At 40.5% G+C, this 13,052-nt stretch overlaps 1 protein-coding gene across 1 annotated transcript in view; it reads right to left on the reverse strand.

Annotated features, from left to right (window-relative positions):
* Positions 1–13,052, reverse strand: part of pik3c2a (phosphatidylinositol-4-phosphate 3-kinase, catalytic subunit type 2 alpha) — a 125,855-nt gene that overhangs the window by 18,471 nt on the left and 94,332 nt on the right. Inside the window, exons 10-14 of the mRNA XM_059651839.1 lie at positions 9,186–9,199; positions 8,968–9,061; positions 7,530–7,624; positions 3,202–3,382; positions 354–455 (exon numbers count right to left, since the gene is read on the reverse strand). Coding sequence (XP_059507822.1) covers positions 354–455; positions 3,202–3,382; positions 7,530–7,624; positions 8,968–9,061; positions 9,186–9,199 — 486 coding nt within the window. The remainder of the gene's footprint in view (positions 1–353; positions 456–3,201; positions 3,383–7,529; positions 7,625–8,967; positions 9,062–9,185; positions 9,200–13,052) is intronic.

The raw sequence follows: 13,052 nt of genomic DNA on the forward strand, positions 1-13,052 counted from the left end.
TATTTTTGCATTTTCAGCAAAAACTACTGTATTAGTTTTAAATTAATAAATACACCACTTAGAAATTTTATTTACTTTAGATTAATCACATGTAAATAAAATTCAAATGCCAATTAAATGCTGGAAGCAATTCGGCACCTTTCAATTCTGATAAGATCTCAGATCAAAAGCAAATATATTGCAATCAAATGAGTAAATACTGAAGAATGTCATAGAGGCTTAAAAAAAACTACAGATTCCAGAAGATGCCATGTTGCTACAAAAATCATGATAGATAGTCCACAAGTTGAAGTTAAAACAATGTTTACATTGCAGTGCGTGGCAGTTTTGATAACTCATCGGATCGCTCATACCTTAACATTCAATTCTTTTGCCACCAGGCTTGGATTAAGGGGCAGGCGACATTTATTTTTGAAGAATGACTGGACCCGATCCATTCCTTCCTGAAGCACGATCTTTGAAGAAGAAAACGTGCATTAGTAATAGTAAGTTGCATTTACTTGTGATTGAATTCAGATTCTTGCAGGGTATGGAATGAAACCCATCACTAGCTTTGTGTATTCTCAGGTTTTACAGCAAGAGGAGAGAAAAGGAAAACAAATTCAGTTCAACAGTTCCACAACAGGGTCATACGGCTTAGAAACAGACCCTTCGGTTCAACTCACTCATCATGCCGACCACATATCCTAAATAAATCTAGCCCCATTTGCCAGCATTTGGCCCAAATCCCTCTAAACCCTTCTTATTCATATACCCTCTCTGATGAAGGGTCTAGGCCCAAAACGTCAGCTTTTGTGCTCCTGAGATGCTGCTTGGCCTGCTGTGTTCATCCAGCTTCACACTTTGTTATCTTGGATCTCCAGCATCTGCAGTTCCCATTATCACTTATTCATATACCCATCCAGTTGCCTAGTAGATATTTTGATAAAAGCAAAATCTGAAAGAAACAGAAGCTCAGTCGGTCTAGCAGCATCTGTGAAGGAAGAAAGAGTTAATATTTTGAGTTCGATATGACTCTTCCTCAGAACTGATAGGGGTAGAAAAGATGTTTTTAAAAATTTGGACTGAGGCAGACGAGGAGCCAGGAGGAGAACAGAAGGTATGGAGGTCCAGTGCAAAAGCAAGGAGAGTTGAGAGTTGGAGAGAAAGGAAGAGAAATAGAGATGTAAAAATGACAAAAATTAAAAAAGGTGCACAGAAGGGTTAAAAAGGGTCCTCTCAGCTGATAAAGTAAACAAAACACAAATGAGAACACCCTCTGTGGTTGACCGGACCCTTGGTCACTTCCAACATTTCCCACTTTTGCCCTCACCCCTTCCATTCCTTCCCAGAATAATAATAGGGTGCCCCTTGTCTTCAGGTTTCCACATTAAAAAGTATCCTCCTCTACTCTTTGCCATCTACAGCAGGATGCCATACCAACAATACCTTCCCTCCCCATTTACTATCAGCACTCTACAACAACCATTCGCTTGGTGATATCCTGGTCCACGCCTAACATTTCCTCAATCTCTACTGCACCTTCCTGTGCAATCACAAATGTGTAAAACTTGCCCATTCATCTCCTCATTGACCGAGGCCTCAAATATTTATTTCAGCTGAAGCTGCATTTTACTTGTGCTTCTTTTCCAACCTAATCCTGTATTTGCTGTTCACAATGTATTCTCTTCTACACTGGCAAGACTAGACATGGACTCTAAGTGCTTTGTAGAAAACCTCTGCTCTGTCCATTGGAATGGCCCTGAGGTTCCAATTGCTTGCCATTTCACCATCATGCTCTCATGCGAGCATTTCTGTCCTGAGGCAATGTTCCAGTGAAACTCCAGAAACAACACCTCATTTGTTCCACTTTTGACACTTTACAGCCTCTTTGACTCAAAGTTGATTTCTAAACTTCACAGCCTGAGCCCATGATGCCTATTTTTCATTTTTTGTGCACCCTTCTCTCCTCCACCATTCCATGGGCTTTCCTTGTTCATATCTTGTTTACTTTGCTCTCAGCCAAAAAGACCCATTTTCACTCTTACACACCTTAAATTTACACTAATTTTACATCTTTTATTTCTGATCCACCCCAATTAGCAATCCATTGGTCGACTGATTTGGAAGCCAACTGCATCTCTTTACCCAACTCTTCCTCTGCCAATCAAAAAACATTTGAAACACTATTTTCCAAATCCTTTTCAGTTCTGAAGAGTCATACTGAGCTCAAAAATGTTAACTTTGTCTCTCCATATATATTACCTGACCTGCTGAGTGTCTCCCTCGTTTTCTGCCTTTGTTTGAGCTTGATACTTCTCCTCCTTTTTTATTATTAAAATGAGGGATTATAGCACAAAGCAAGTTATCCCAATTTCACAAACATATCCAAAGACTTGTACTTTTACAAGTAAATCAGTGCTGCTGACTGTCATTTAAATTTAACACTACATAATTCAATGGTGTGGTTTAGAGGGAGTGTACAGAGTCCAAACAAGGATTAGCAGACTTTAAAAAAAAGGGTAGTTTCCATGTGTAAAGGAACCAACTTTACAGCCTAAATGTAAGCAATCAGGCAGCTTTCAGAAAGAGGATATTTCCGCAACTGCAACCCCCTCCCCAAAAACTATTAGCAGCAGTTCAAACAGTATTTAATTGGATAAAAGCCAATGGTTTTTCCTGCAGCAGAGCATTTGCTGGTTCAAATCATTTTGTACCAGCATCTAGCATATGATCAAACATTCTGGCAAGGCTTCAACAAAAGAATAATCTATTTGTTCAAAAATTACCACAGTAGTCACACAAGGCAAGTTATCTATCCATTTGTTAGCAGAGCTAAAAATACTCAGCAATTTAGATTTTATCAGAACATATGAGGGAAGACAGAGGAATGGTATATTTCACATTTGCAAAAGGACATACCAATTATGTTTGTTCTTAAAATATGCAAGCTAAAACATGTATACTGGAGATTAAGTGACCAGCTGTTTCTGGGATGGTCATCTTCAAATAAAGTTCAGGCTTGTTTGAAAAGGTTAAACAATTTTTCCCCAAAGGACAAAGAGGAGAAAAATGGATCAGGGCAACTACAAAGACAACTTATTTTAATGCTGTAGTCTTACAGTTAACGACTGCAAAAATCTAGACTTCTGGTGCACGTAACATAATACAACTTTAGAGATATGCATAGTATATTGAAATTTTTGATCGTGGATGCCATACCTGTCTTGTTGATCCATTAGCTTGCCGCACTTTTTCTGCTACCACTCCCAGTTTCCGTACCAGCCTGGTCTGTTTCTCAAACTCCTCTCTCAAGCCTTTTCCACATACATATAGCAGGCCTCCTAGAAGTAGCTCATAGCGCATTCCAAAATTTGGATCATGTAGTGCATCTTTCAATAACCTATAAAATTAGAGTGAAATTAAATAATTTTCTCACGTTCTGCTTTGACAGAAGAATGTAAAGGCTCCAACAAGATTCGAACACAATAACAATGTGCCTGGAGTCTGTTAAGACTGTACCATTCGCTGAATGAACTTGCCAAGCCAGTAAGTTAATCACAGACCTTGAAAATGCTCAACTGTTTAATACTACATTTCAAATTTTGTCACAATAAGTGCAGACAAAGAGATGAGACTGGATTCAGCACCATAAAGAGTTGGTGAATGGCTTCACCTTCAAGATTTCAAAATACTAGCACCACTATAGAAACAGCCCTACACTGTTGGGAAAGAACACAGCCGGTGCTTTATAGACTCTGCTTTTGAAATTAAACTCATCTCACTGCGGCACGACTAATTGTTTCATCCCAAGACAATTTCAGAATGGGTCAGTGGTAGAACAAGTCGCTACACAATTAATCCAAAGTTACAAGAGGATTTAACATTGAGTTTGAAAAGGTCTTGGTTCTTCTAGCCCTGCTACACAGGCTAGCTGCAGGTTGCGGCAACCACAAATTATAGGATCCAAATTAATTCACTGGTCTACAATCAAGAGTTGTTGATTAACAAAGAGCTCTTATGGTGATCAGATTCAGCAAATTTGACAAGATTACACTGAAGTTGACAATGAATGCAAAAACCCCACAAAACAGGTATTTGTGGCACTGATACAGATTTCCAAGTTAAAGACAAAAACAACTTAATAGAACAGTTACTTACATTTTTTTTTGGTGGGGGGGGGGTTGCTGCACCGGTGCTGTGATTTTATGGACCAATTATTACTAACAAGATCACCAGTAGGGACTAAATGAAACAAATTTGACCAATCCTTCAGATCACTGGGCAATTTTGCCTATTAACTAACTTATTTTCTTAGAAACTGCAAGAACTGCAGATGCTGTAAATCAGGAACAAAAACAAAGTTGCTGGAGAAACTCAGCAGGTCTGGCAGCCTGTGAAGGAGAAGACAGAGTTAACGTTTCGGGTCTGGTGACCTGTTCTGAGGAAGGGTCTCTGTACTCGAAACGTTAACCTGTTTCTTTTCCTTCACAGATGCTGCCAGACCTGCTGAGCTTCTCCAGCAACTTTGTTTTTGCTCTTAATTTCATGTACAAGTTAGTGCTCAACAAGTACAAAACAAAACCTTCTGTTTGGAGTTTTCTAGTATTGTGCCAGTTACCACTGACTCCATATTTGGAATTAATCAATAATGACAACTGCTCTCAGTGGGTATGGATAAAGTATGGTACAACTTCAAGACTGAAGGAACATGCATCTATCAATTTCAGAAAATTGTCCAAATTTGCTCAACTCAACGTCAAGTTGAATTCTACAAATCACAAACTTCAGAGCTGTATTCTTTCGGATTATTCACAAAACAAAAGGTGCAACTATGGCGAGTCAAAAAACTTCAAACAACTATCCGCAAATCATTTCCTATAGCTTTTCAAATATTTCAGTCTCCTCACAGAGAACATTTGACTAAACAGGTTAGATTTCAAGTACTGTAGAGTATTAAAGTTTGAGGGGAGAGTTGTTGAGGTTGAAGGATGGAATTCCAGTCCTTTTAAACTTGGGTAGCTGAAGGAATAGCCACCCATGATGGTGAAAAGAAAGGAATTGTTAGATAAAATATATCTGGGATTACTGAAAACCAAAACACATTTTGACAAGACTATTTGACTTGCACTTGCCAGGGCAATTCACAAAAAATACTAACGGAAAGGGTAAACAATCCTTTCATACTGTATGATAAGAGAGTGTGCCAGTCAAATCTATTTTAACTCAAATGAATTGCCAACCAAGTGGGTGAACATATTCCTTCTATCTGCAGAGAAACCCCCATATATTAAATCGAGCCAAATGACTGCTTTATCTGTTACATAAATGCATAATATTGTTCATGAATTTGTGTGCCAACATGATGCCAGATGTACAGACTATACATTTCAAAGACTGGTAGATCATACTGAACAGCGTTTCCCTTTATTTTGGGAGACAGTGGCTAAGGAGACTGTTCAATCAGTGACAAAAGGGACAAGATTTCTAGCATAAGCCAGAAACAATGGCTTCAGTCCTCCAAATATTGTGCAACGTGCACATTAGTCCATCCAGAAATGATTGTCACAGACTTGTCACAACAGTGAAAGATGCCATTTGTTAAGTCTGTACCAGCCCTACGAAAACCCCAAGTCATTTAGTCATGGTGGCTCAGTGGTTAGCACTGCTGCCTCACAGCGCCAGGGACACGGGTTCAATTCCACCCGCAGGCGACTGCCTGTGCGGAGTTTGCACATTCTCCCAGGGTCTGTGTACGTTTCCTCCCACACTCCAAAGATGGATGTGAGTTTGCTCGCTGAGCTGGAAGGTTAGTTTTCAGACGTTTCCTTCCAAAGAAGCCTAACCAGATAAATAGAAAGCGGGACATAACACCAGCGCTTCGTCGGAGGCTCACTGATGATGTTACCTAGAATAGTGACCAAATGTCTGAAAACTAACCTTCCAGCTCAGCGAGCAAACTCACATCCAGAACCTCAACCTGAGCTACAAATCTTCTCAAAACTCGCTAACTCCAAAGATGCGCAGGGTCAGTGGATTGAACATGCTAAATTGCCCATATAGTGTTTAGGGATGTGTAGCTTAAGCGGGATATAAGGGGATGGGTCTGGGTGCATGATCCAAGGGTCGGTGTGGGCTTGTTGGGCCGAAGGGTCTGTTTCCATACTGTGGAGATTCTAATGTCTATGTCAATTCTTCCTGTCAGTCTGCTCGTTCTCTTTTCAGAGAGAAAAAGTCTAATTCCCTGAAGAATGCACCTAGTCAGAGAACATCTACCACATATTCTAAAAACTTATGCATGTCAGGTTTTTTTTTGCTTATTTTACTAATTAGCAAAATAGTTTTACTAAGCAAAATTTATTCCTTCCAAACCTTGATCCATTCACACGTGCCAACAGTTTCTTGCCTTCTGTTCTACCTAGACCTTCGATTCTGATTACCATTTACAAGTTTCCAGTCAGCTTCTTTTCTCCAAGAAAACCAGTCTCAACTTCTCTAATCTATCTTCAATACTCTACATGAGAATGGGGAATTTAAAACTAGCAGACCAACTATGGTCTTACTGAATGACAAAGCCTGTACTAGGGGCCAAATGCTCCTATTTCATAGGTTTGCAAGTTTCTCATCCCTTTTTCCATTTTATGAACATCTCCGCAATTTCTCCACTCTTCACATCTTCCACAAAATGTGATGCCCAGAACCAAGGTGATGGGGGGCAAAATTAAAAGGGCAATGTGCAAGGTAAGTTTTTCCAGAGTGGCAGGAGCCTGGAAGACTGCCAGAGGAGATGGTAGAAGCAGGCATGTTGGCAACATTTAAGGAGGCATCTGGAGGGTTGTGTGAACAGGCGAGGAAGAGGGGGATACGGACTGAATAAGGACTGAAGGTTCGTTTGTTTAGTTTCGTTAGGGCATGGTGATCAGCACAGGCTGGGAGGGCTGAAGGGTTTTGTTTTTGTGTTGTACTTCACTTTTGCTCTTTGTAATAATGAGTGATAGTCAGCTGACACAGGAGAATAATTATCCTCAGTATCAAGCCTGCACTTGATCTGTAATAACAATAATATCCTTAAACTGCATGTTTTTTTTTAAATGCATATCATTTAGAACTATATCAAAAGACAAGTGTACACTTGTGCCAAGGCAAAAAAAAATTGCAAAATGATACCACTGTATCTGCATTTCACCATGGACAGGCACTTATTTTGACATTAAATGTTCTCTTCCACCAGTGCTGTGCTACAAGAGATTTCTACATTGGTAGATGATAACTGGTCTTGATATTAAATAACACGTCAGAAGGCTACTGTAATTTCTACCAAATGTAAATTTGCGTTTAAATGAATACTTAACACATTAGAAAGATTGAATTGGTTGATGGCAGTACATTGCCTTTTTTCTATTTACTTGGCTACAGCCGGAGGAAAATCATTGGTGGGAAAGGAGGCAGGGAACCCTCATTCCAGAGTGCTGACGTCTGCTTTTCCAAGGTGGTTTGCCAAGGCAGCACCACTTATTACATACATAAAGATTAAAAACTTATCTCCTTACCAGTGTAAGTGGTGTGCTACAGCAACATTTCCCAAAGCTCGAGACAAAAGGAATTTCACTAATGCATTGTCTAAATAACATTCATGCTTCACAGCCTATAAATTAAACAAACAACAGTAAATCCCAAAGCATTCAGGCAACATAAAAATCTTAATATCTGAAGAAAATAGCAAAATTCAGTTGACAGCTGCAAGGTTCACATAATCCAAGAGATTATCCTTCTGAAATGTAATAAAGTCCTAATGTATTTTGAGCTATTTGATGTCACAAACTGAGTTTGAATGCAACTAATTTAAAATCCACAAAACTAAAAGCAGTTGATAATTTATTGGGATAAAATAGTCTCAGCATTCAGATCCACCAAGACCAATAACTGGTCAGCAAAAACACAGATGTATTAATCCACATTTAGTATGTCTGTGGTGGGAAGAACTGGATAAAGGAAAGCTGAAAAAACACATTTATTCAAGGTCTTGCCTATTAACGTAGCATTATATATTAAATCCTTTAGCTAATGAGCAGGAGAGTGACACCTTGATATGACTTTATGAAAAGGAAACCTTACTTAAATTACTGGATGTTCATGGGCTACTTCCTCAATGTGGATACAGAGGAAAGGGCAGATGTGCTATATTTAGAATTCAGAATGCATTTAACAAGATGCCACAAACGTTACTACATAAAGGACTTACTGGTGTATGGGGTGACATATCAGAACAATGAATAAACTTAATATAACAGAAAACAGAAAGTAGACAACTGGGTCATTTTTGGGTTGGCAAGATTTCAGATGTAGAGTGCTACTCAAATCGTGGTGGGGTTGTACTATTTACAATTTATTACAATTGACTTGGATGAAGGGATCAAATATTTAATTGCTAGATTTGTTTGAATTATATTTCAAAAAAAACAACACATGAACATTTCTAGTGTGCTGAAAAGTGCACTTCTTCATAGGAAAAGTAAAGGTTGATCCCAAAACTTTCACAATATTATGTTTAGGTTTACACATGGATAATAGCTATTTGAACTTAATCATTAGCCTGCTGTGACATTATGAACTAGATCCCAAAGATGCAACGCCTTACCACTGGAATCAAGAAGCAGGAAGAGAAAGGAAAACAAATATTCAAGGCAAATACTTATTACAATCAAATTTAAAGGAAGTCAAATCAAGGTTCTTTCAAAGTTCTGTAAGTAGCAATCCCGCTGCTGAGAGCGCTGAATAAATTAGCTCAAGCCAACTAAGGGAACATAACATCAACACTTAAGAATTTTCTTCGATCTCAGGCCAATTACAAACCAGCATTTCCTTCTCTGATGTTTTCCCTGCAAAATGCTTTCAGATTAACTTGTATACAACAGGTTGTGCATCAAAAACAAACAAGTTCACACTGCTGAGAGTTCAAATGCCTCAGATTATAAGCAAGCAACCTACCTCTACAAATTGAGGGAGATAATCAACCAGTTCATCATCACTCATTACTCCAATCCAGTTCACTGCTGTGCTTCGTACTTCCTGATCTGCAAACCTATGAAGAATCACTTTGTTCAAAACTGCAAGAAACGCTGCTTTAAAGTAGAGACTTGCATCTTACATTTATAATTCTAACACTAAATTAAATTCTTCAAACTACCAGATCAATTGAAACTTACAGATGTAACAGGAACTATGAGAAAAACATTTTTAAGTTTTTAAAAAACAAAATCACTAGATATGACTCAAACATTTTACTCCCACACATGGTGGTGGTGGAGGAAGAAATAAAGCAAATGACCTATCTGCACCCAGAACAAAAAATGCACAAGTCCTGAGAAAGCAGCTGATTGGTGAGTAGGATTGGTCAGTATTTCTAATCTTTAAAATGTCAATGTTAGATATTTGATTTGTGTTCCAGTCTCTCGTCTTTTTAATTTTTCAGAGTAATGGCCTGTTTTTCAGGAGTAAGTTCATACTTAAAAGGGTAACAAAGTGATTTCAGTTATAGGCTAGTAGGTCAGAAGGGCCAAGTGAGCACATTCTCAAGGTATGTGTAAAGTCAAGGGCATGCCATCTGTCTGAGACAAACATGTGCAGCAGGTTTCACAGGACGAACAAGCATGAGCTCTGGGTTTTAGGAATTGAGGCAGCAGCTGGAGTCACGATTGAGTGAGGCAGGAGATAGTCACTGCATGGGTTAGGAGTGTGTACAAGCAAAAGGGAAGAGACACAGTCCAAGAGAACCAAGTGGGTAGTGCAGGAATCGGAGTATACTTTGCTTGGTAATCACTGTTCCATTAAAGGAAATCAGTGAGGACAATGTTTTCTCAGGGCAGTGCAGCCAGAACCCATAATGCCATGAGTGATCGCAAGAGCATGCAAGAGGAATGGTCATAGAGGATTCTATACTTGGGCAATCACAGAGTCATTTGTGGCATTAAACATGACTCCATGATTTCGTGATGACTCTTTGGTGCCAAGAGCAAAGACATCATGGAGCAGCTACATCACTCGGGGGAGGAGGAAGAGGGGTTCAGCCAGAAGACATGATACACTTTGGTACTGATGAAATGACAGGAGAACGGATGATGTCCTGAAGGTTGATTTCAGGGAAGTTAGAAGGAAATTAAGAAACCAAACCCCAAGGACAATGATATCAGGATTACTCCCAGTGCCACATTCTCACAGAAAGGAGGGCAATACTTTAAGAATTGTGATCTATTCTGGGCATTAATACTTGTGTAAGCTTGATCCTTTCTTGATTTATGGGATGATGGTGTCACTGGCTAAGCAGCATTTACTGCCCATCCCAGAGGGCAGTTCAGAATCAACCACATTGCTGTGGGTCTGGAATCACATACAGGCCAGTCCAGGTAAGGATGGCAGTTTCCTTCCCCAATGGACATTAGTGAACAAATGGTTTTCCCAACAATCAACAATGGATTCATGGTCATCATTTGACTCAATTCCAAGTAATTTATTGAATTCAAATTCCACCATCTGCCAGGGCAGGATTCAAACCCAGGTCCACAGAACATTCTCTGGGTCTCTGGATTAACAGTCCAGTGATAATATCACTAAAACCAGCAAGGGTCAGCCAGACATTGGTCAGAGTTATCTTTAGGCCACTAAAATAGCAGTAGTATGGGGCACAGTATTAATCAGGAGACAAGAGAAACATTTGGGAAACTTAATCAGCATGGGTGACCTCAATCTGTATATAGATTGGTTGAAGAAATTAAACACTAAAGCAGTGCAGGATGCATTTCTCAGAATATTAGGGATGGTCTTCTAGAGCAGGAAGTTGAAGAGCTAACTAGAGGACATGCTATTTTACAGCAAGTATAATGTATTGAATAACATTAATTAACAGTCTTGTAAAAGAACCTTTAAGATGGGTAACTAAATGAAATGAACTTGCAATGTGTTTGAAACTGAGGTAGGTCAATCTGAAGCAGGGGCATTAACTTAAATGAAGAGGAGTTACGAAAGCAGCAGCATAAATTAGAACAATATATTAAAAGGCGTGACTGTATATAGTTCTTTAAATATTATGCACTGCCTATTAGGCGAGTTACACTAAATACACATTCCTTCAAGGTGTAAAAACTCAAAGGTCAGTTAATAGTAGCTAACAAAGGAATTATAGAATGTAGAAGATTAAAACAAAAGGCCTATTGAGTTACCAGGAACAGCAGCAACTCTGGAGGATTGGGAGGCATACGATTATACTGAAGGAGAATCAAGGGACTGCTAAGGGAGGGAAGAATAGGATATGAATTTTTAAAAATTCCGGCAAAAAACCAAACGGACTGTTAAAGTTTCAAGGGGTAGATAAAAGAGTAAACATCTGGCTAAAACAAATGGGAGTCCATTACAAGCAGAGAGTTATACAAGTTAAGCATGTGGACAATCAGCTGAGAGATAGTAGGAACTGCAGATGCTGGAGTCTGTGATAACAAGGTGTATGACTGGATGAACATAGCAGGCCAGGCAGTATCGAAGGAACAGGAAAGCTGACGTTTCGGGTTTGGGCCCTTCTTCAGAAATGAGGGAGGGGAAGGGAGGGGCGGGTCTTAAATAAATAGAGGGGGGGAAAATGATAGTAGAAGGTGGAGAGGGGAGCAGATAGATAGAGAGAAATGACAGACAGGTCAAAGAGGCAGGGATAGAGCCAGTAAAGGCATGTCTAGGTAGGGAGTTAGGGTGGGGGGGGGGGGTGGCGGGGGGTGATCAGTGAGGGGAGGAGGAGCAGGTAGATGGGAGAGAAGACAGGCAGGTCAAGGAGGCAGGGATAGAGGCTAGTAGGTAGGAAGTGGGGGTTGGGGGTTGGTCAGTGTCGTGGGAGAGGTGGGAGAAAAGACAAGACAGGTCACGGAGGCAGGGACAAGGTGGGCTGGTCTTGGGATGAGATCAGGGGTGGGGAGATTTTGCAGCTTGTGAAGGCCACACTGAGACCATTGGGCTGCCGAGCTCCCAAGCAGAATATGGGGTGTTGTTCCTGCAGCCTTTGTTTGGCATCATTGTGGCACTGGATGGAGATGTTGTCCAAGGAGTGGGAGGGGGAGTTGAACAGCTTCACAACTGGGAGGTGTTGTCATTTGTCACAAACCGAGTGTAGGTGCTCTACAAAGCAGTCTCCAAGCCTCTGCTTGGTTTCCCTAATGTAGAGGGGAGCCACATCAGGAACAGTGGATACAATATATAACAATATTAGATGTGCAGGTGAACATCTGTTTGATGTGAAAGGTTTTCTTGGGGCCTGGGATGGGGGCAAAAAGGGGCAGGTGTAGCACATCCTGCTGTTACAGGGAAAAGTGCTGGGGTGGTGGGGCTGGTGGTGAGTGTGGAGCAGATGAGGGAATCATGGAGAGAGCAGTCCCTCTGGAAGGCAGATAAGGGTGGTCAGGGAAAAACGTCCTTGTTAGTGGGGTCAGGTTGCAGGTAGCAGAAGTGATGGAGAATGACGGTCAATGGGGTGATATGAGGACAAGGAGAATTCTATCTTTGTTGTTATTGCGGGGAGGGGATGTGAGGGCTGAGTTGCAGGAAACGAGAGAGAGATGTGGTCAAGAGATAACAAAAAGTGTGGAGCTGGATGAACACAGCAGGCCAGGCAGCATCTTAGGATCACAAAAGCTGACGTTTCTTTTCTGATGAAGGGTCTACGCCCGAAACATCAGCTTTTGTGCTCCTGAGCTGCTGCTTGGCCAGCTTTGTTCATCCAGCTCCACACTTTGTTATCTTGGATTCTCCAGCATCTGCAGTTCCCATTATCTGAGATGTGGTCAAAGGGTGTTTTCAACCACTGGAGGGGGAATTTTGGTCCATGAAAAACAAGGACATCTAGGAAGTCTGGGAGTGGAATGCCTCATCTTGGGAGCCGATGCGGCAGAGGTGAAGGAATTAGCAATAGGGGATGGCAACGAACTGGCATGGATTAACGACTGGCTCAAGAAAAAAACACCACAGAGTAATGAGTAGGAACAAATGAGTCAGATCATTCTCATTCTGGCAGGTTGTGACATGAGAATCAGTACTGA

The sequence above is a fragment of the Stegostoma tigrinum genome, chromosome 17 (genome assembly GCF_030684315.1).
Source record: "Stegostoma tigrinum isolate sSteTig4 chromosome 17, sSteTig4.hap1, whole genome shotgun sequence".
NCBI classification, from domain to species: Eukaryota; Metazoa; Chordata; class Chondrichthyes; order Orectolobiformes; family Stegostomatidae; genus Stegostoma; species Stegostoma tigrinum.